This window comes from Littorina saxatilis, linkage group LG6 (assembly GCF_037325665.1).
Source record: "Littorina saxatilis isolate snail1 linkage group LG6, US_GU_Lsax_2.0, whole genome shotgun sequence".
Taxonomy (NCBI): domain Eukaryota; kingdom Metazoa; phylum Mollusca; class Gastropoda; order Littorinimorpha; family Littorinidae; genus Littorina; species Littorina saxatilis.
Window position 1 is genome coordinate 44071792 of NC_090250.1, and position 21144 is coordinate 44092935.

The window sequence follows — 21144 nt, forward strand, 5'->3', positions numbered from 1 at the left end:
TCAGAGATCCTTTTCTGGTGATCATAATAGGCAGGAGGTCGTGATTGAGAGGAGGTTGCAAGGGCAGGTTTGACTGTATAAGTCTACTCAAATATATAGCCAGGCCTGGGAACACCCGTTTTGCACTTGGAGTATTCTCAAGTAAACTTGGTGTATTTTCAGAAACATGAGCGTACCCCACACAACATTTGAACATCCATGATTAAAACATGTTTCACACGCGTCCGTCACACCGTTAATTACGTGTACCTATACATTTAAAACAAATGCTTTTTTCAATGTTTACTGACAAAAACTGTATCATCTTCGGGATGGGCTTGTAAAGAAAAGTAGTATAGGAATTTTTCTCGTCGTATTGTTTTCCCACTGACCGTACTGATCGTATTTTCGACAATCATGCGTACAAAATACGGCGAAATCGTATGGGTTCCCAGGTCTGTATAGCTCTTTTGCTGACTCACCTTGATAAGAGCTTTCTTGGCAGAGTGGACGGCGCGACAGATCTCGAGGACGGAGCGAGGCAGGAAAGGCTTGTGTACTGTCTCCCCCTGGCCGTGTTCCATCAGGCCCAGCACCACGTGGCCCAGGTCTGTGTGCTTCAGTAACACCGCCATCAGTAGCCTGGCAACAGCAACAACAGTTCATGACTTGAACATCATTCATGACTTTAACATACATCAGGCCCAGCACCACGTGGCCCAGGTCTGTGTGCTTCAGTAACACCGCCATCAGTAGCCTGGCAACAGCAACAACAGTTCATGACTTGAACATCATTCATGACTTTAACATACATCAGGCCCAGCACCACGTGGCCCAGGTCTGTGTGCTTCAGTAACACCGCCATCAGTAGCCTGGCAACAGCAACAACAGTTCATGACTTGAACATCATTCATGTTCTTCAACATACATCAGGCCCAGCACCCCGTGGCCCAGGTCTCTGTGTTTCAGTAACACCGCCATCAGTAACAAACCTTTCAAATCGACCATTAACATGTTCTTCTGCTATAAGAGATGAGGCAACGATAGTATGAACGCAAAGAAAAAGTAGGTACTGGGCCTGCTATTCAGACTTGTTGTTTGACAGAGTTTTCTTCCACAAGAGATTTGTTGATTTGTCTAACAAAGCCGTCAGTCCATTTCTGAGCAGTTCTACAGTGCTTAAGCACCAGCCTGACGAACTTACCTGCCGACCTCCTCCACAGGGTGGTCTTGAGGGAACTCGATGGGGAAGTTGAGGTGGTGGCTTTGAGCGAAACGTTCCACCATGGCCAGAAACACCTTCACTGTCGGTTCGGCAACTCGCCCCTCCGACAGTGCCATCAGAAATGGCTTGGCTGCGTCAGCGCTGGCGTTCTCTTCCTCGTACAGTCGCTCCTTGTCCATGGTCTGAGGCAGGTGGTCGTGCTCTGACGTGGGTGTGGCGCCTGCAGAAGTTTGGGTTTTAATGTAAACTTAGCAAAACAATTATTGGGTCATGTGATCCCTGTAAAAGAAATCTTTAATCCGAAAGGTGATCCAGATAGTCAAGTGAACGGCCTTAACTGTCATAGAAAGTTTGAATGAAATTACACGGGAATCAATGTTTTTATTTGGCTGCAAAATTTGTCACAATATTTTGTTGCTAAGTTTAGATAACAATAATAATGATGATAGCTTATACAGAACGAACCACGGAGATCTGTGATCTCCGCACTTTACACATTTACTATGAATAAGACCACACTATTTAAACGTTAAATAAATATACATTATACAGTCGAACTCGCTTAAGACGAATCACTGGGGATCGGGAAATAAGTTCGTCTTAACCGAAATTCGTATTAAGAAATTCGTCGACGTCGTGTACAATTTCTAGCTTTCTCTCAAGAGAGATCGCTTGTTTCTTCTTGTTCTCTGCCAAGATGCGGCTAAAACATTACCTAAACTTGAATAGCATTCACCTAATGGAAGTCGCCGCGGATTTTCATTTCGCTCGATTAGCGATTACCTGTACTTTATTAGCTCTCTACTCAAGACTCGGCGCTTTTCTCTTTCTTTCGCGAATCTTCGTTTGTCAACAAGTCGTTGTGACAAGATAGCGTACAGAGAAACACCGGATGTATCAGGATCTCGCACGCGTGAGATTTCGTTTTTTTGTGTCTTGCGATAGTTGGAGGAGCGAGAGCCGCCATGTTGTGTTTTCGTCTGCTCGAAAATGTGCGCAAAAATCGTAAATCATCCCAAAAAAGCTTATTCCGGGACTACATGTGTGTGTTGGTTACAAAGTGTGTGTGTGTGTGTGTGTGTGATATTTTTCTTCAAACTTTTTCACTTTTCTTCTTTGTTTCACTTGTTTATTATCGGTGACCTCCCTTGGACACCAAATAAACATGGCAGAATACTTGCATTCCGGCGACTTTGACACATTCAAACTTCTCAAATTCCCATGATATGTCGGGACGAGTTTTAAAGATTTCGTCATAAGCGTGAGTAAATTACAGACATTATGCATGCTTGGGAATCCAAAAAGTGCTCGTTATAAGCATAAATTCGTAACAAAGAATTCGTTTCAAGCATTTTTTTAAGCATGAAGAAAGAGGTATTCAGTTGGGAACTTAAAACTAATACGTTATAAGTCAAAATTCGTAACTAGCGTGTTCGTTTTAGGTGGGTTCGACTGTATGAATGAACTTTCAACTCTGAACATACAAGTTTGTACTTGCAAGGTTATTTTGTCCCTATATCTTACAAGGTAATGAATACTGTTTTCTTCTCCCTCCCTTTCCTCTTGTGAGAATGGGGAAGCAGTGAGCAAACAGCAAAGAAAGACAAGTAATATCACAACAATGTGCAGTGTCATACCTGGAGTGTTCATACTTGGGCTCCTGGTCTCCCCTTTCTCTTCATCAAAGCTGTTGTGGGGCTGAAGGACCTGCAGTCCGCCGGAGAAAAAGTCTGCCTGCAGCCACTCTCCGCACTCCACCTCCTCCGCAGCGAGCGGAGTGCTGCGAACCTGCTCCGCTGCGTGCAGGCCTAGCAACGTACCCAGGGTGCGCTCCGCGTCGATCAGGGGCGAAGACATGGAGCTGGAATCCACTGACTGCACGATGTCTTTCTCTGGCTGCAATTGAAAAGTGATACATAAGAGTCTGCTTCTTTTTTTTCTTTATTTTTCAAATTTTTTTTTAAACTGAATTCTTTTTATCGTGTATACAAACTACAGAATTTTGACCAGACTTTTGTTTGCATCTTTCTTCCAAATCCAAAGACACCCAGACAAATATCGAAATCTGTTGGACACCGTCTGAGGTTACGCTTCTTTTTCTTCTGTTCATGGGCTGCAACTCCCAGGTACACTCGTGTCTTGCATGCGTGTTTATTTTGGATTTTTTGTACACATATAAAGTTATTTTATTATAGCCCAAACCAAAATATTTGTGTAATCAAACGCTCCATAAACTTGTCTATCTATCTTTCTTGTTTTCTGATTTTTGAAATTGTTAGCAGTCTACCTTTTTTTGTATTTCTGTATTAATTAACCCCTTGACTGCCGTCATGTGCCAGTGCAGCCGCAGCGCCTACGTGACGGGTAAACCCGTCAGCTTAGTTCAGGAATTTTCCAGAAATGCTACGTCACTGCTGACACACAAATACCAGCCAATGGCTTGGTAGTATACCTCATTCTCATGAATAAACATAAATGGTCACGCGGTTTTGCGTCTGAAGGCTATTTTCGGCCTTGGCAGCAGGGAAGGGGAGAGAAGGCTCGACTCGTCAAAATGGCTAACGGTGACAGTCGACCGGGCCGTAGTAGGGAAAAACAAAGCCGGACTGACGCTACAGGCGCTGCAAACGATTATGGATACTGACAGGGGAAGGGGGAGATGATCTTTCAGACGATTCGTTGGAAACAGGTAGATGACAGTGATTATGATCCTTTCTTCGAGCAAGCAAAACAGCCACCTGTGTTTGATCCACAGGCACCGGAAGATGCGCCGGACTGATTTTTCAAAAGTTCATATTTGAACATCATTATAAGCCAAACTAATTATTATTTCCATGTTTAGACACTAAAACCAGGTTCTTGGTTCAATTTCCTTTAAAAATAACATAGGTTTTACTTACCTACCTACTGCGAGTTTGGAGCTAGAATTTTTTGTGAATTATTACACCCCGAACTCCAAAATTCCCTGGCAATCAGGAATGCACATAAGTCAGTTTTGATTGGCAGCGAAAGGATTAAGAGGATATAAATACAATCAGGTAGTGTATACTTACATCCACATACTGTCCCACATAGAAAGCCTGCATCATTTCTCTGGCCTCCTCTGAGTGGCGTACACTCTCAAACACATGGGATGCATCTCTCCCTGCAATGAATGCATTTATTCCAAATGACAAGAGACCAACACAAACCTAGTGCAAAGAGGTTTGAAAGTTTCCAGAGTTTTAAAACAGTCCAGATATCCCCTGAAATTAAAATCTGACATACTCTGTGAAGAGGCAACTGATGTGATTTTCATATATCACAGCTCTCCCTATTAATGCTTCAATTTATGTGAGCTTGTTCTGTCATCTTAATTGGTCACAATGATCTAGGAGACATTTTTATTTTTGTCAAAGACCGATCATGCTTGAAGCTAGCTCATCTAATTGCCTTTCGTAATCAACCGGCCAGCTGTTCACCAGGGCTTGAAATGAAAGAAAATCATATTGAGAAAGTACATTGACTGACCTGCGTACTCCGTGAGGATATCTCTGCCGCAGGGGGCCTGTGACTTGAAGTCGTGAATGTCGTACACTTTCCCATGAATCACCACCCACAGGCCGCCATCTTTGTTGTGGTTCTCCAGGTCAACCTTGCGGATCATCTGAACGTCGTCAAACGACTTCTGGGTGTAGCGCTCCAGGGTGTAGCCTAAATCAATACACACAAATACTTTTTAACCTCACGTTTGGTTCTGTGTTCAAAGTGAAAGCTATATCACTAACATTATTTACAATGTGGATGGAAGACAAAGGTATTACATATTCTATACAAAGAAAGGACTGCAACAGTTACAAGAATAAAGAGAATAGCAATTGTCGAATGTTACATCTCCAGAAAATAATTATACCTACAGTTGCTTGTCAACTTCAAAAGGTATGAAAAGAAAACCTATTTCCTTTTATAACTGCCCTGAAACAGACTTGAATGATGACATTTTATTCATGACAGAAACTTTATAAGTGAATTAGCCTACTGACCACATTTTTCATAGATGTTCTAAAAAACAGAACAACCTGTGTTTGCTTTATTTTCCCCCCAAAAGTTTAAGAGAAAATATACATGACAATTTCATTTGTTGTATTAGTTTATTGTTTTATTATTTTGCTAGAATTGCTAGAATGTACATGTATTTAATGTTGAAATACTGTGGTTTTTATTCATTGTTAATATGTAAAGGGCAGAGGTTTCTGTGGTTTGCGCTTCATAAGCTGTCATTATATTTTTATTTTTGTAAACTTTATTTCCAACTGCAATCTATCTACTACTCACTCCAGACTCCAGGCCAGGCGAGGTCCTCTTGGTCATCACGGTCCCGGCCAGGCGCCAACTGGTTGAACTGGTCCATCAGTTCCAGAGTCTGTCCCACCACAATCACTGCCCGCGACACTCGCACAACGCTGCCACAACGCACACTCAGCAGCACCAAGCATGACAGCAGCTCAGGTAGGAGAACACCTGAAAGTAGGGTTTTTAAAATATCTCTATGTAAGCAATTATTAAAATCTTGCATGTAACGAAGGTTATGTACCTGCTCAAGAGCTCTGAACTCTAAAATGTACTAGTATTAGTTCAGTATATGACAGGTGAAGAAATTCTACTCTCCAAGCACCAACAAAATCTGACAGACTAAAAATTCAACTAATTATTTCATTGCAGGCAAAATTTTGTTTGTTTGTTTGTTTGCTTAACGCCCAGTCCACCACGAAGGGTGATATCAGGGCGGTGCTGCTTTGACATTTAACGTGCGCCACACACAAGACAGAAGTCGCAGCACAGGCTTCCTGTCTCACCCAGTCACATTATTCTGACACCGGACCAACCAGTCCTGGCACTAACCCCGTAATGCCAGACGCCAGGCGGAGCAGCCACTAGATTGCCAATTTTAAAGTCTTAGGTATGACCCGGCCAGGGTTCGAACCCACGACCTCCCGCTCACTGGGCGGACGCCTTACCACTAGGCCACCGTGTTGCGGTCTGCAGGCAAAATGAACACGTCTCTCCCATTCTGTCACTGTTTCTGAGTCATTCACTTTGAAAGTCTGACTTTTCAATGCAGCAACTGCCAGACATGAAGTCTTCAAAATAACAACAGCGGCTGACATGGAAGTCCAAAGAAAATGACCAGCAAGGTCATGGTGAGGGATAACTTACAGCAAAGCAACAGCAACTGCTGAAGAAATAAACCCAGACATTTTACTCACGCTGATTCCTTTTTATGACAGCTACTGAAATCCAAAAATGAAAAAGTTGCCAATGTTTTACCTGTGACGTCTTTTGCGATGACATTTGAGACCTGACAGAAGTAGCGACCGCTACTGCTGGCAACGCTCACAGCCGAAGAAAGAACGTTGTTGACATGACTGCACAGCTGGCTGCAGTACTTGCGTAGCACTGATGCTGCTCCCTGCATCTCGAGACCTGAGAAAAAAACATGAGATTAAAGCATGCCTATCCGTTCTTAAGTCACAGTTGTTTTAGTCTTTCATCCAACACAAACATTGAAGCAATCCAACAAATAAATTTATCCCTACCAATTTCTGAAGTTGGTTTGACATAGTCCTCTTCCTCCTTGGTCTCTGAGCTCTTGGTCATCACGGCCATTTCTGTGGAGAATATTCTGGCCACCAGCAGTCTCTGGAACTGGAGGAGGAGGTGGAGGGATGGGGACATCTCCATCATTTCTCCATCAGGTGTTTTACCACCGCTGTCACGGGCGATGTCTTGTATCTGGGCCAGTGTGTATGTTGTGGAATTTCTGTAAACAAAACATTAAAGATTCTGTCAGTCACTGAAGCAAATTTTAATGTTCTGTTCTCGCATTCCTGGAGCCCAATCTGTTGAAATCGTTGGCAGTTGCAATACAGCTGTGATCTGCCGCAGCCATATTTGCATTTACTCTGCACATCTTTCTTCTCTGTACTTGCAGAAATCCAGCTCCAATCCATCTTCGACTACCCTGGATATTGTGCCCAGATATGCATGTGTCTACCAACTGTCCTGCCCATGTTTCCCACACATGCCCCCTTCAAAAGCCAATCAATTAGTTTTAGTGATACTCTTCAGCTTTAACCCACCTGAGAAGCTGCTGTATAAGCTGAAGTAGTGGAATGACTGCCTGTGACTCAGACAGACACTCTGCCTGGCTGACGTCCCTAGCTGACGACATTGACGCTTCACACTTGATGTCGTTTGTTGCCTCACTCATCTTGCCGCTCTCATCTTCGTCTGCCTCCGCTGCATCACCCTCTTTCTCCTGATAACATTGCACATCAAATTTTGAGCACCATGATTAAATCTGGGTTTTTTCTTGAGAAAAAAAAATCAAAGAAACTTTTCCTTAGCAGATTTCTACTTTCTCCTTCCAACACACACTGACACAGAGAGTCACAGAAAACACAGTCACCCACACCGACACAGTCAAACCGACACACAAATAATCACATTGTCATACACACAAACACACCATACCACAATGATCAGTCAACAACAACAAATCAACCAACAACAACAAAAAATGATAGAAAAAGCAGTGAGGTTATGTGACAGAGTGCATCCTTTTTTCCTGGGGGGTATATTACCTGCTATTCCGACTTGGTCGTGTGACAGACGTTGTCTTCCACACGAGATTACGTTGATTGTCTAACGAAGCCGTCAGGCTGAGTTAGACATCAGCTAATCGAGTGTGGAAGAAAACTCTGTCACACGACCAAGTCGGAATAGCATTTATGTCTCACAGCTTCAACTGAGGAGAGAACAAACACGTTTTGTGTACTCAAGCTTGACAAACCTAAACACAGGAGCAGCCATTGTGGAGAGATCTACTTTTTGACGGAAGTGACCTAACAACTGTGAATGACGTCTCGGTGTATGTGAATGACGTCACAGTCATCGTCACAGTCTGTATTTTTTGAAGCATCGCATTCTTCATGACGTCTTTCTTTGTCTGCATCCGCGAAATGTTTGTTCATTCCGGGATCTTTGTCATCTATGTTCAGAACTCTGTCCTTATAGTTTCAGACTAACAGGCCTCTTGAGCTAGCCACTTTCCAAGAGAAGCTAAATTCGCGTATGGAAACAGTACTGTCGTCTGGGATGCCGTTTTCAGTATTCTGAGCGTTGAAGAATGTGTAAAGAGAAGAAATGATAACAGCAGGAGAAATAAAAGTCGTGTGTTAATTTTTTGGCTTTTGGAGGGACGATTTTGAGTTTGAATCTGTTCTTGCCATGCTCCTAAAGCGTGTAACATACAATCTTGCACACGTTTGCTTTAGTAGTGGCAAAGAAGGAAAGCGTGCGACATACTCATTACTGTGATATCCTACAAACACTAAAATCATACATTTTGGGTCATCCATTTGTTCAATCAAAGCAAAAAACCTGAGACATGGAATATCAGCGAACCTTTCTCTCCTCCAGCTCCTTGATTTCCGCCTTGACCGCCATGTTGAGGGAGGTCTCCAGGCCCCCATCGGCCATCAGACTGCTGACCAGTAGGTCCGTCATGAACCGCTGGCCTGAGCTCATCACTGACACCTCACGACCTGAAAACGTTTAACACTTCTTCATTTACGCAATGCAATTTATAATCAACGTATGCCAAATATGAGTGACCACTTCCAATCTTAAATTAATTTTTTGGTTTTTTTAATCATTTACTGGAGATTTTGTGCATAAAGGCATGGGAGGTTCTCTGCACTTCAATTTTTATACAAAGGCGAACATCGAACGCAGAAGAAGAAGAAGAAGATACAAAGGCAATATGGAGTGAAGCCGTGAATCAGTCATATGATTCGAGAAGTAAGCTGTTATTCTCTCAGGCACCAGGAGATTGATTCTGCATAACTGTCACTTTCTCTATTGCACATGTTGTATGCATTTAGAGCATTTACTTTCCATAGTTTATCAGATATTAAAATAGCGCTCTGCCTCATTCTTGAATGAGTATAGCGGTCAGAAATCCCAATACAGAAGACAACCCAACCCCTGCTGCTGTGCTATACATGTGTCTACCTACTGTGGTTAATCGGCACAACCCATTACCTCCGTTGGCCAGTAGAGTGGACAGAGCTCTGGCGCGTTCCTCAGCCGTGGGCAGCAGAATGGACCAACCGCTCTGCAATGTGGCTTGTGCTGCCATCTGCACTGTGCTGATCACGCCAGAGTTGCTGGCAAGGGACACCACTCTCTGTTTCAGGCTGCTCACCAGGGGGCACCCTGGACCCAGCCCTAGACTGTCGACTTCTTCTGATTGGGAGATGGCTGCATGAAGCTGTGGAATGAAAACATGTTTGCACATATTGAGGTTGTTCTCAATTCCATGCAGTTCATGAACAACACAAGCTGCTGTCTAGTCTGAAGATTTACCTTTGAAATCAAGATGCTTCCAAACTGGCTCTGCTTCTAAAAGAAAAAGTTGTGTATTCTTGTGTTCAACACTTGTGACTTTTCCTCACTACCCTAAAACTTTAGCATAACCAAAGGAAGGTCTTTTCTTCAGGAACTATTTAGCAAGACAATACTCTTATCTTTAGGTATCTTCTCACCTCCCCTGGAGACTGCCATAAAAACTGAGCAAGGTAACAAACTTGCATCGGTCCCACATAGCCTAGTGATACAGATTGAAGGGACAATAAAAACCAATAACCAACCAACCATCTCGCCTCCGCTCTGTCTCTCTCACCTGCAGATTGAGCAAGTTGAGAGCGGCCACAGCCATGCATTCCTTGTCTTGGGGCGGGGGGCGGTCACTGCGACCGTCCAGCCCCTCGCACACCACAGCCAGGAGCTCATCGATTCTCTCCAACGTCCACTGACTGACGTCCACAATGAAGGGGATGCGAGAGCCCACTGTCCACTGAGTACTGGATGACCAGAAGAACGTCTGTAGGAGAAAGAAAAGAAATTGTTGCTGACTTGAGAGAAACGATGCATACGACATGTGCAACAAGAGTAAGTGACAGTTATGTGGAACTAACCTCCTGGCACCTCAGAAAATAACAAGCATTGACATCAACAAGCAACTTTTATCCTAAAACAAGAAGGGCAAAGCCCATACGACTCACATGCTTGACCTTGACCTTTACATGACCTTGACCTTCAGGGTCAAGGTCAAATAACTAAACCTAGCATGGAACACAAAGCTGTTAATTCAAGACATAGGAAGTACAATGGTGCTTATTGGCTCTTTCTACCATGAGATATGGTCACTTTTAGTGGTTCACTACCTTATTTTGGTCACATTTCATAAGGGTCAAAGTGACCTTGACCTTGATCATATGTGACCAAATGTGTCTCATGATGAAAGCATAACATGTGCCCCACATAATGTTTAAGTTTGAAACAGTTATCTTCCATAGTTCAGGGTCAAGGTCACTTCAAAATATGTATACAATCCAACTTTGAAGAGCTCCTGTGACCTTGACCTTGAAGCAAGGTAAACCAAACTGGTATCAAAAGATGGGGTTTACTTTGCCCTATATATCATATATAGGTGAGGTATTCAATCTCAAAAACTTCAGAGAAAATGGGGAAAATGTGAAAAATAGCTGTTTTTTAGGCAACATTTATGGCCCCTGCGACCTTGACCTTGAAGCAAGGTCAAGATGCTATGTATGTTTTTTGGGGCCTTGTCATCATACACCATCTTGCCAAATTTGATACTGATAGACTGAATAGTGTCCAAGAAATATCCAACGTTAAAGTTTTCCGGACGGACGGACGGACGTCCGGACGGACGTCCGGACGGACGGACGGACGGACGACTCGGGTGAGTACATAGACTCACTTTTGCTTCGCATGTGAGTCAAAAAACCACAATATTTTGGTGTTTTTTGTCGCTCACTTGTTGTGAAGGGAAATTGAAGCTTGATTTTCATCAAAGACTGCTGCAGGGTGAGAAAAATGTACAGGGACTGTTCTGGTCAAGGGACAACCAAGTGTGGGTAACTTTTCTATCTTATAAGCTTACGCTACAGACTGATTTTCCTTGCTTATAGCAATTCTCATTTTATTATATAGTCCAAATATTGCTATATAATGTTTACGGCAGCAGATAGGGTAACCTAGCACCAGCTTTCCTCACACACGCCAACATCCACAAAACGAACATCTTATGCCTCAACCCTGAAGGTCGAAAATAACAAGCAATACATGCACCACAGGGGAACCGCCCTTTTAAGACCCTCCAATTTAAGACTCCCTCCCTTTTAAGACCCTCCAATTTAAGACTCTCCAATTTAAGACTCTCCAATTTAAGACTCCCTCCCTTTTAAGACCCTCCAATTTAAGACTCCCTCCCTTTTAAGACCCTCCAATTTAAGACTCCCTCCCTTTTAAGACCCTCCAATTTAAGACTCCCTCCCTTTTAAGACCCTCCAATTTAAGACTCCCTCCCTTTTAAGACCCTCCAATTTAAGACTCCCTCCCTTTTAAGACCCTCCAATTTAAGACTCCCTCCCTTTTAAGACCCTTCAATCTAAGACTCCCTCCCTTTTAAGACCCTCCAATTTAAGACTCCCTCCCTTTTAAGACCCTGTTTAGACGGGCGCTGTGGCGGGGTGGTAAGACGTCGGCCTCTTAATCGGAAGGTCGAGGGTTCGAATCCTGGTCGCGGCCGCCTGGTGGGTTAAGTGTGGAGATTTTTCCGATCTCCCAGGTCAACTTATGTGCAGACCTGCTAGTGGCTTATCCCCCTTCGTGTGTACACGCAAGCACAAGACCAAGTGCGCACGGAAAAGATCCTGTAATCCATGTCAGAGTTCGGTGGGTTAGAGAAACACGAAAATACCCAGCATGCTTCCTCCGAAAGCAGCGTATGGCTGCCTGAATGGCGGGGTAAAAAACGGTCATACACGTAAAATTCCACTCGTGCAAAAAACACGAGTGTACATAGGAGTTTCAGCCCACGAACGCAGAAGAAGAAGACCCTCCAATTTAAGACTCCCTCCCTTTTAAGACCCTGTTTTCTTAGAATTTCTAATCATAACCTCTATAAATTTACCCCTATTGTAAGATTCCCTTCTTTTTAAGACCCGATTTTGTCACATTTTTGGAGGTCTTAAAAGGGGGGTTCCACTGTATCCCTATCACTTTTCTAAACATCCACCACACACAAAAATCCTCTTCACCTGCAAAGGTCCGCAGGTAGCACCCACAATGAACTTTCCCTCTATAGCAGGCAGCAAGGTGGGTTCGGCTACATGAGTGGTGGACATTTCTCCCAGCTGGCCCTGCTCGTTCTTCCCCCACCCGAACACCTCCCCCTCCTCGGTGATGGCCAGACAGTGCATGGCGCCGACAGCGGCTGAAACCACACGCTTGTTACCGAGAGTTTCCAGTAGACGCGGGTGTCGAACGTGCTCCTCTCTGCCGTGACCCAGTCGAAAGTTGTCCCCTTTGCCCCTGGAAAAAGTCAAACCAGGGTTGATTATGATATGGGTTGCAAAATAGAAAATAGAAAACACACTGATACAACTGACCAAATTCACACACAAATACAGATAGATAATGACAAAATATAACAACCAGCTGACTAATCCACTCTCTTTCGTACAGTCCTTCGAACACATACATACACACATGAAGTCCTTCTCTTCCTATCACAAACACACACTCTCCCTTCCCCCACCTCACCCTACCCTTTATTATGCAGCTTCTTCATTTTTTTTCTCTCCCTTGTAACCTTCTTCTTCTTCTTCGTTCATGGGCTTAGACTCCCACGTTCACTCATGTTTTTAGCACGAGTGGATTTTTACGTGTATGACCGTTTTTACCCTGCCATTCAGGCAGCCATACGCCGCTTTCGGGGGAAGCATGCTGGGTATTTTTGTGTTTCTATAACCCACCGAACTCTGACATGAATTACAGGATCTTTTCCGTGCGCACTTGGTCTCATGCTTGCGTATACACATGAAGGGGGATAAGCCACTACCAGGTCTGCACATAAGTTGACCTGGGAGATCGGAAAAATCTCCACACTTAACCCACCAGGCGGCAGCGACCGGGATTCGAACTCACGACCTCCCGATTAGGAGGCCGACGTCTTACCACCACGCCACTGCGCCTGTCCTCCCTTGTAACCAAAGTTATATCAAAACAAATCTCAAAATAGACACAATATCTCAGTACATTTGCAGCCAATGTTCAAGTAACACCCTCTATCACAAAACTTTAGCTGATCAAATTCAACTGACCATGAGAAGAGCTGGCCAGACTTGGTGAGAGCCAGTGTAAACTGAGCGCCACAGTAAGCCTTGATGACCTCCTGTCCCATCAGTTTCTCTATCAGCTTGGGTGTCTTGCTGCCGTCACTCCCCCCGCGCCCCAGCTTGCCGTAGTCACCGTCGCCCCAACTGTACACCGCTCCTGTAACAACATTTCTTAGTTTCATATTCATTACTTTATTGTTCCATCGCTGGGAACTTTGCGTCGCTTCCTGTTAGTCGCAGCAGAGACGCGCTACCCAGGTGTGTGCGCATTTGACTGTAATCAGCCACCTGCACCTACTTCTGGCAGAACGGCAAAGGTCTTCTATGTGCCACAGTGGTGACATGGAGGTGGGATATTAATACCGTCTCTAAGCCTGCACATAAAGTTGACGCCCCGGCCCCGATTCAAAACCCCTCACCTGTGGATCACAAGTCCAGTGCTATACCAACTGAGCTACCAGGGCTCCAGATCGTAGCTGGTCAGTTACTTTCTCCAGAGCATCTCGTTTCATTTCAGACAGGCTGTATAAACACAGCAGTGTGCAAGACTGATTTCATCAATTCAAATGACAATGAAAACAATGTGTCTATATGGTTCATTTTAAGTTTTAATTTGGAATACTATATAGCCTGCTGCACCCTCTATGCTCTTCTATGGATGAACAGTCAGGGAACATCAACCTAAAATTGAAAGCTAACTAAAAAAAGAATTGACGATAGAACTGATCAAAGAATTGACAATAAACATGCCTCCTAAAATTGCTAAAACTGGTGTTCTTTCAAAGGTCTGGTTTCAGTATCTCTGAACGTTACTGAGCACAAGTGACATTGGCGCGGCTGGTCAAACCTTACACAAATAAATCTGAAACACCTCAATTCCACTGGTATAGGCTTATAACTCTCAACAGGGACTATACAATGACCACATTCAAAGACAACAGAAAGCTTATAAGCATATGCTTGCATACGGATTCTGAATGTCAAATATTGTACATATCTCACGATATCAAAACTGAATAAAGTTTTGTTCAAACAACAGAAATCTTACCAGTGTCAGTGACAGCCACAGTCTGGGCGTCTCCACTACCACACGCCACATCCACCACACGGTGACCTCTCAACCCTGCCACCACGGTCGGAACAAGGTGATCCTCAGAGTTGCCGTGCCCGAGGCGGCCGTAGTTTCCTCGGCCCCACGTGAAGAGCTCGCCTGTAGCGGTGACGGCGGCACTGTATGTGCTACCCACTGCAACCTGCACCACTTGATGTTTCTTGGACAGTTTACTGATGAGGGTGGGCTCGTCACGTGCTCTGGTGGAGAAATAAATGCATTATGTAATGTGTGTGAAAGCATTGCCCTGTTCCTTTGTATCTAATCATACTTCGTCAGAAAGATGACAGCCATATGCTCGGTGAAATACTTGTTGTTTTATTACTGGGGGATGTTCTTTTTCTACCAAACTATCCACGGAAGTGTTTCTGGCTAACTGTCATCTACTGAAGCCCCCTTTTCGTTTCTTATCTTTCTCAAACCTATTCAACTTTCATTTGCCGCCCTGCTGTACGAAAGAAAATCATATCTGAAAATGTGATTTAGTTCTCATTCACTGCAGCGTCTCTCTGTTTACTTGATATTTGTTTGTCTGTTTTGGGAAGAGAGAATGACTTTCCGAAGATGAACAACTCCACCCACAAACAACACTCTGCTTCTCTAGATGCTTCTTACCTCACAGCATTGGTACTACTTATCTGAATCCTTTTCCTATCTCTCTCCTCTCTACCGACTCAGAAATCATTATTTCATTTTCATTATGACCACACTCACATGTTGTCACCGTGTCCTAGGCGGCCTCCATCACCATTGCCCCACGAGTAGACTTCACCGTCTGCTGTGAGAGCCAGAAAGTGTTTGCCATCACAGTGCCCCGCCACCCTGATCACCTCTTTGTCACCAAACCCGTTCACCAGTTGTGGAGACTGAAAAACACACGTCAAATATAAATAGCAGGAGGATCTGGAAAAAGGGATTAAGGGCATGGTCTTCAAAACTGAAGAAAGAATGCATTCAAGCATCATTTACTGATAGAGTAAACAACTGTCACTACAAATAGTGTTAACAACTGTCACTACAAATAGTGTTAACAACTGTCACTACAAATAGTGTTAACAACTCTCACTACAAATAGTGTTAACAACTCTCACTACAAATAGTGTTAACAACTCTCACTACAAATAGTGTTAACAACTCTCACTACAAATAGTGTTAACAACTCTCACTACAAATAGTGTTAACAACTCTGTGGTGGAGTGAAACTGCAATCTTTTAAATCGAAAATTTTATTGTAAATTTTCATTTAATAAATATACCTACCCGAATCACATGTAGCATTGACACAATCGGAGATGCTAGGTTCTGTACAGGCTAACCGTCTAAGGGAAGCAACCCCAACCACAAAAGTGTAAACGTAGCCATGGTAATGCCCATACACCCGGGGAGTTACCTCCCCTCGTGCATGCCATGTCACTACTGCTACTGAACACGTGGTTCCTATCATTCGACCTAAAGAATAAATTCTCCAAATCAAAAGCGGGGTTGGCGGGAGGGAATATACTATGTGATTCGGGTAGGTATATTTATTAAATGAAAATTTACAATAAAATTTTCGATTAAATTACATATTCCTACTCCGAATCACATGTAGCAGATTACAAAAACAAGGCGGTGGGAAAGAAAAATCTAACTCACTCAAAAAACCTTGCCAAAAACCTGGACCGCTGCCAAAGAATCAGGGCGGTCCCAGTGGGAAAGAAAAACTAACCCACTCAAAAGCCCTTGCCAGGGCTGGCCCACTGCCAACAGGCAGTGAGGGAACCAAGGAAAGTCCTGATTGACAGCCGAGAAGTATCTCAGGCGAAAGCGAAAGAGACAACCTCAGAGATCCAGAAAGCTGTGCTCAGCACTTCTTCCAATCTCCTAGCCGTAAAAAACAGCACAGGAATAGACCCAAGCCTTGGATTAATAACCCTGGCGAGCCAAGGGAAAGACAAGCTTCCCCCCCCCCCTTTTATTGGAAGGAAATGCTAAAGTCCTGAGAAGATCCGTGCGTAAGGTTGTCCCCTCAACTGAGAAGGACGAACCCCCGCGGTGACCTTAAGACAACCATGCCAAAGTCTGCAAACCTTGGGATGTAGTAAAGCCCAAAAGGCTTGTGAGAAAGAAGTCAGCTCAAAATAAGAGTGACCAATCCCCACGAAAGAGCGAGAGAGAGACATCCAAGCACTAAGTACCAGAGTCCACCTCGAAGGGAAAACTCACAAATAGAAGGTCGCCAGTTATCCCCTACCAGTCCCTGCGAACGCAGGGAGAGAGGTAGCACCCGACAGCAGCCACTTACGACTGTGCGTAAGCTACCGGAAGTGAGGACCCACGGTGGTCAAAAACCGATGTGACTGGCAACCATAAACAAAATGGCTAAAAGCCAGAATGTTCCCAAAACAGTCTGCTTGAAGGTAATCGAGAGTGAATCAAAAACCGAAAGCAGAAAACCAAGACTGGTAAACGTAAACCGTGAAGCCAGCCAGCCATAAGACTCCCGAAACCAGAGTTCTCAGGGAAAAAACAGGCAGTTAACTTCCTAGCCAAATCAAGAGCCTACCTGAGTTTGGCCAGAAAACCTCGAGCGCGTCTGTCCCTGTCTGAAGACAGAGTCCAACGCGGAGAAAAACGGACAACCGCCCTAGACAAAGTTGCCTTTTGTAGCCGGGTGACTGTAAGGAAACCCGACCCAACAGACGTCATCCTGACTCGCCTCATACTAAGATGAGGAAGAAGAGAGGAAAGGCCCAAGACTGAAGTCACAGGAACCGAACCTTAGCTAAACCTCTGCCCGAAGGGGAAGAGTAGCCAAAACCTGAGAGAGAGGAGGAAAGCCACAAAGAACTACTCCTCAAACATCCATTGTCCAAGACAATGCCCCCTCAGGAAAAACTGAATGTTACTTCCGAGGCCAACTCAAGCGTACCTTAAGTTTGGACGAAACACCAGAACGCGTCTGATCACTAGAGAAAGACAGAGTCCGACTCGATGAAAGACAACAAGGACCAAAGTCCAAACGTTTGTGGCCAAACAGGGGTAACCTGAAGCCAGAGAACCCCACAAGCCACAAGAAACGGGAAGGCAACAACCACCATCGCCGCAACGTGGAATGGCTGTTGCCCAGCCAAGGCTGCCTATTGGCTGCCAGCTTAGCTTAACCAGAGGAATGAGCATGCTTCTGCTAAGCATGTTTCTGAGTATGCTAGCCTTACCTTCCTTCAACCCTTGTAAAGCAGTCAGAGACCTGGTGATCTCTATTCGACTGAATCTCTACTGCAGGCAAAGTTTAAGCGACTCTCTTTGACTGTTCAGGGAACTGAGAAAGCGAAAGAAACGAGTCCCTCCGACACCCGCCGTACGAGCGTAGTGAAGGAAGGGCAGCCTCATCTGCTCCATGCTCACCCTAGCAAGGGCTGGCCAACAGAGTAGAGAAAGGAGGCAAGTTCCAAAGGCTGAATAAGCAAGAAGGAACAAAAGGTGAAGCCCGTGTAGCCGAAGCCAGCCAAGGCTGAGCATGTTCCGGAACTGAACCATAGTAGAAACAGCGGCAGAACCAAAACAGTAGAGATACCACCTTCGGGAGGAGATGGCCTAGCCAAAACCTGCAAACCGTGGTACCTACAAAAGGTGACTAAGGAACCGGAAGTAGGAAAACATCCTATCTTCACGGAACGGAAGTCCGACATCGACAACAAAGTCAACCAACAAGGAAGCCACCAATGTCGATGCACCCAAGGGAAATCCTGAGCCGAAGCTTGAGCTTCGACGGAAATCCAGAACGTGTTCGATTGCTGACTAAAGACTGAGAACCAGAATAGCTCAGCTACGAACGCAAACCGAAGTCACAGTTGCTGGTGGTAAACTGATGAATGAGATGACCGGAAACCGGAAAACCATCCAACCGGAAAAAGACCTGACTCATCCCCCTACTGACGGTCGTGAATAGGGGAAACGTCCAGGGCCACCTGAACTGAATAGGCAGTAAACGCAACACCCAACAGGTAAAGTGAAGACTGCCCCGGCTGAGGCTGAAAGCCTAAATGCCCGTAGGCCAGCCGCTGTTCCTCACCCACCGACCTCCGGAGGAGTGTCAGGAAGAGGAGAAGTGTATCCGAACAGAGCCGGAAATGCAGCAGACAAAACCGCAAAAAACGGAAGCGAAAGTTGCATAGAGTAGACTGAGGCCGGAAGCCCAAACGCCCGTAGGCCAGTCCTCTGTCAACTCCAGTCAAAACCGCAACGTGTACTTGAAATGGAGGACTTATGCTTCCAGTAAAACCGGAAACACCACGCCGACAACGGCTTCTGCACTTGTGAAACACAAATGCCCACGACGGAACAAGAGTGAGACAGAACAGAAGAGGACTGGGGCCGGAACCCGAACGCCCGTAGGCCAGTCCTCGATCAACCCCAGACAAGCCACTACGTGCGCTTGTGATGGAGGACCTATGCTTCCAGACAGGAAGTGTAGGAGGCCGAAACCCCGTCCGGGAAAACCTTCGACGTGACCTCTGCCGCAGCTTAGAGGACAGCGTTAAGCCTTTTTCCCAATAACCAGCACATGTGGAATCGCTGACGACAGACTGAATGTCCGACACAACCGGCGAAAAAACCGAAGTCCACGTACTGGTGGAAGGCCGGTGAAACGGCATAACCGGAAAACCGGAAATCCGTCCCCCCCGACGTCGTCCTAACTCATGCCTCGACCAGGCTAAGAGAGAGAAGACGGCAAGTCTGCAGCCGCAGGAACCGGAACGGCAGTCGACGCGACAACCGAAGGTTGAAACGCTGACTACATCGGCCAGGGCTGAGACAACACCTGCCCGAAGGGCTGGCGTTGCTCCTCAGCTACCGACATCCGGGAGGAAGTGGAAGCGAAAGGAGCAGTAAATCCGGGCGGAGCCGGAAAGCACAAGACGAGACCGCGAAAAGCGGAAGCGCCGAATGCGAGGACGGAGGCCAGAAGCCCGAATGCCCTAAAGGCAACGTCCGGTCAACCCCGGAAACGACCACAGCGGGTGCGTACGTCAGAGGACCTATGCTTCCAGCGAGTGCCGGAAGCGCAGCGCCAGAAACGGCTACCGCCATTGCTCCGCCACACAATGGTCTTCAAGGAAGCCAGGGTGTGACTGAACAGAGGACGAATGCCCGGGGGGCAACGTCCGGTCAACTCCGGAAACGACCACAGCGGGTGCGTACGTCAGAGGACCTATGCTTCCAGCGAGTGCCGGAAGCGCAGCGCCGGAAACGGCTACCGCCACTGCTCCGCCACACAATGGTCCTCGAGGAAACCAGGGTGCGACTGAACAGAGGACGAATGCCCGGGGGGCAACGTCCGGTCAACCCCGGAAACGACCACAGCGGGTGCGCACATCGGGGGACCTGGTCAACCCCGGAAACGACCACAGCGGGTGCGTACATCGGGGGACCTATGCTTCCGGCGAGTGCCGGAAGCGCAGCAGTCGGAAACGGCTAGACAACTCCGGAAACGACCCCAGCGGGTGCGTACGTCGGAGAAGTAGCCGGAACCAACTGCCGCCATTGCTCAGCCACACAATGGTCTTCAGTGAAGCCAGGGTGCGACTGAACAGAGGACAAATGCCCGGGGGGCAACGTCCGGTCAACCCCGGAAACGACCACAGCGGGTGCGCACATCGGGGGACCTGGTCAACCCCGGAAACGACCACAGCGGGTGCGTACATCGGGGGACCTATGCTTCCGGCGAGTGCCGGAAGCGCAGCAGTCGGAAACGGCTAGACAAATCCGGAAACGCCCCAGCGGGTGCGTACGTCGGAGAAGTAGCCGGAACCAACTGCCGCCATTGCTCAGCCACACAATGGTCTTCAGTGAAGCCAGGGTGCGACTGAACAGGGGTTTGCGGGTCGTGAACCCGCCGAAAAGAGCTGTGTCCCAGCAGGGACTGTCCGACGGCCTCACGAGGGCCTGTGGACCAGCTCGACTTACTTGAATCGCCAACCACAGCGGTAGAAGACGAAGAAGCAAAACATCCGCCCAAGACAACGTCTCGGCCGGAAGCGTCAAAGAAGCCAACAAGGTGACGTCGCCCACAGACAGCGGGACCAACGGAAGACGCAGGCTTGGAACGCGAACATTTCTTCACAAAGATAACTCAGACACCTGATCTGCTAACGGCAGAGAAGGCGAGGAGAAGAAACAGGACGTACAACAGTATATGACTGCCCCACAAAGTGTTTGTTCGAGGCAGAAAGAGTAACGAACAAAACATAACAAACATGTTAAATTCGAAACCACGACAAGTCCTACGGACTGGTAGATACCTGCTAAAGCCTAGCCAAGTAACTGTCAGCGACGCTGATACACAAAATGGCGGCCAAGCGATAAGTTACTGGACAAAATTTAGAAGTCCAAAACGGACGAAAATTAAGCAATAACAAAAATTCCTGTCAAAGTAATGACGAAATATGAAATGGCTTACCAACTAACAAAGCAGAAGGCAAAAACGCAGGTAAAGTAAGGAGAACCTCACCATAACATAGGCCTAGCCACCGAAATAAGCTGTCAGGAAAGCTGAGCAACCGAAAGTGGCGGCCACAAGATAAGTTACTGAAACG

At 46.0% G+C, this 21144-nt stretch overlaps 1 protein-coding gene across 4 annotated transcripts in view; it reads right to left on the reverse strand.

Annotated features, from left to right (window-relative positions):
• Positions 1 to 21144, reverse strand: part of LOC138969300 (E3 ubiquitin-protein ligase HERC2-like) — a 156792-nt gene that overhangs the window by 89598 nt on the left and 46050 nt on the right. For all 4 annotated transcript variants that reach the window (XM_070342057.1, XM_070342056.1, XM_070342054.1 and 1 more), the window contains 16 exons: positions 15281 to 15432; positions 14504 to 14766; positions 13441 to 13612; positions 12376 to 12649; positions 9930 to 10130; positions 9290 to 9518; positions 8651 to 8790; positions 7324 to 7502; positions 6781 to 7004; positions 6512 to 6667; positions 5519 to 5704; positions 4715 to 4897; positions 4258 to 4349; positions 2842 to 3100; positions 1184 to 1424; positions 462 to 621 (listed from right to left, as the gene is read on the reverse strand). In XM_070342057.1, the coding sequence (XP_070198158.1) occupies positions 462 to 621; positions 1184 to 1424; positions 2842 to 3100; positions 4258 to 4349; positions 4715 to 4897; positions 5519 to 5704; positions 6512 to 6667; positions 6781 to 7004; positions 7324 to 7502; positions 8651 to 8790; positions 9290 to 9518; positions 9930 to 10130; positions 12376 to 12649; positions 13441 to 13612; positions 14504 to 14766; positions 15281 to 15432 (3111 nt within the window). The remainder of the gene's footprint in view (positions 1 to 461; positions 622 to 1183; positions 1425 to 2841; positions 3101 to 4257; positions 4350 to 4714; positions 4898 to 5518; positions 5705 to 6511; positions 6668 to 6780; positions 7005 to 7323; positions 7503 to 8650; positions 8791 to 9289; positions 9519 to 9929; positions 10131 to 12375; positions 12650 to 13440; positions 13613 to 14503; positions 14767 to 15280; positions 15433 to 21144) is intronic.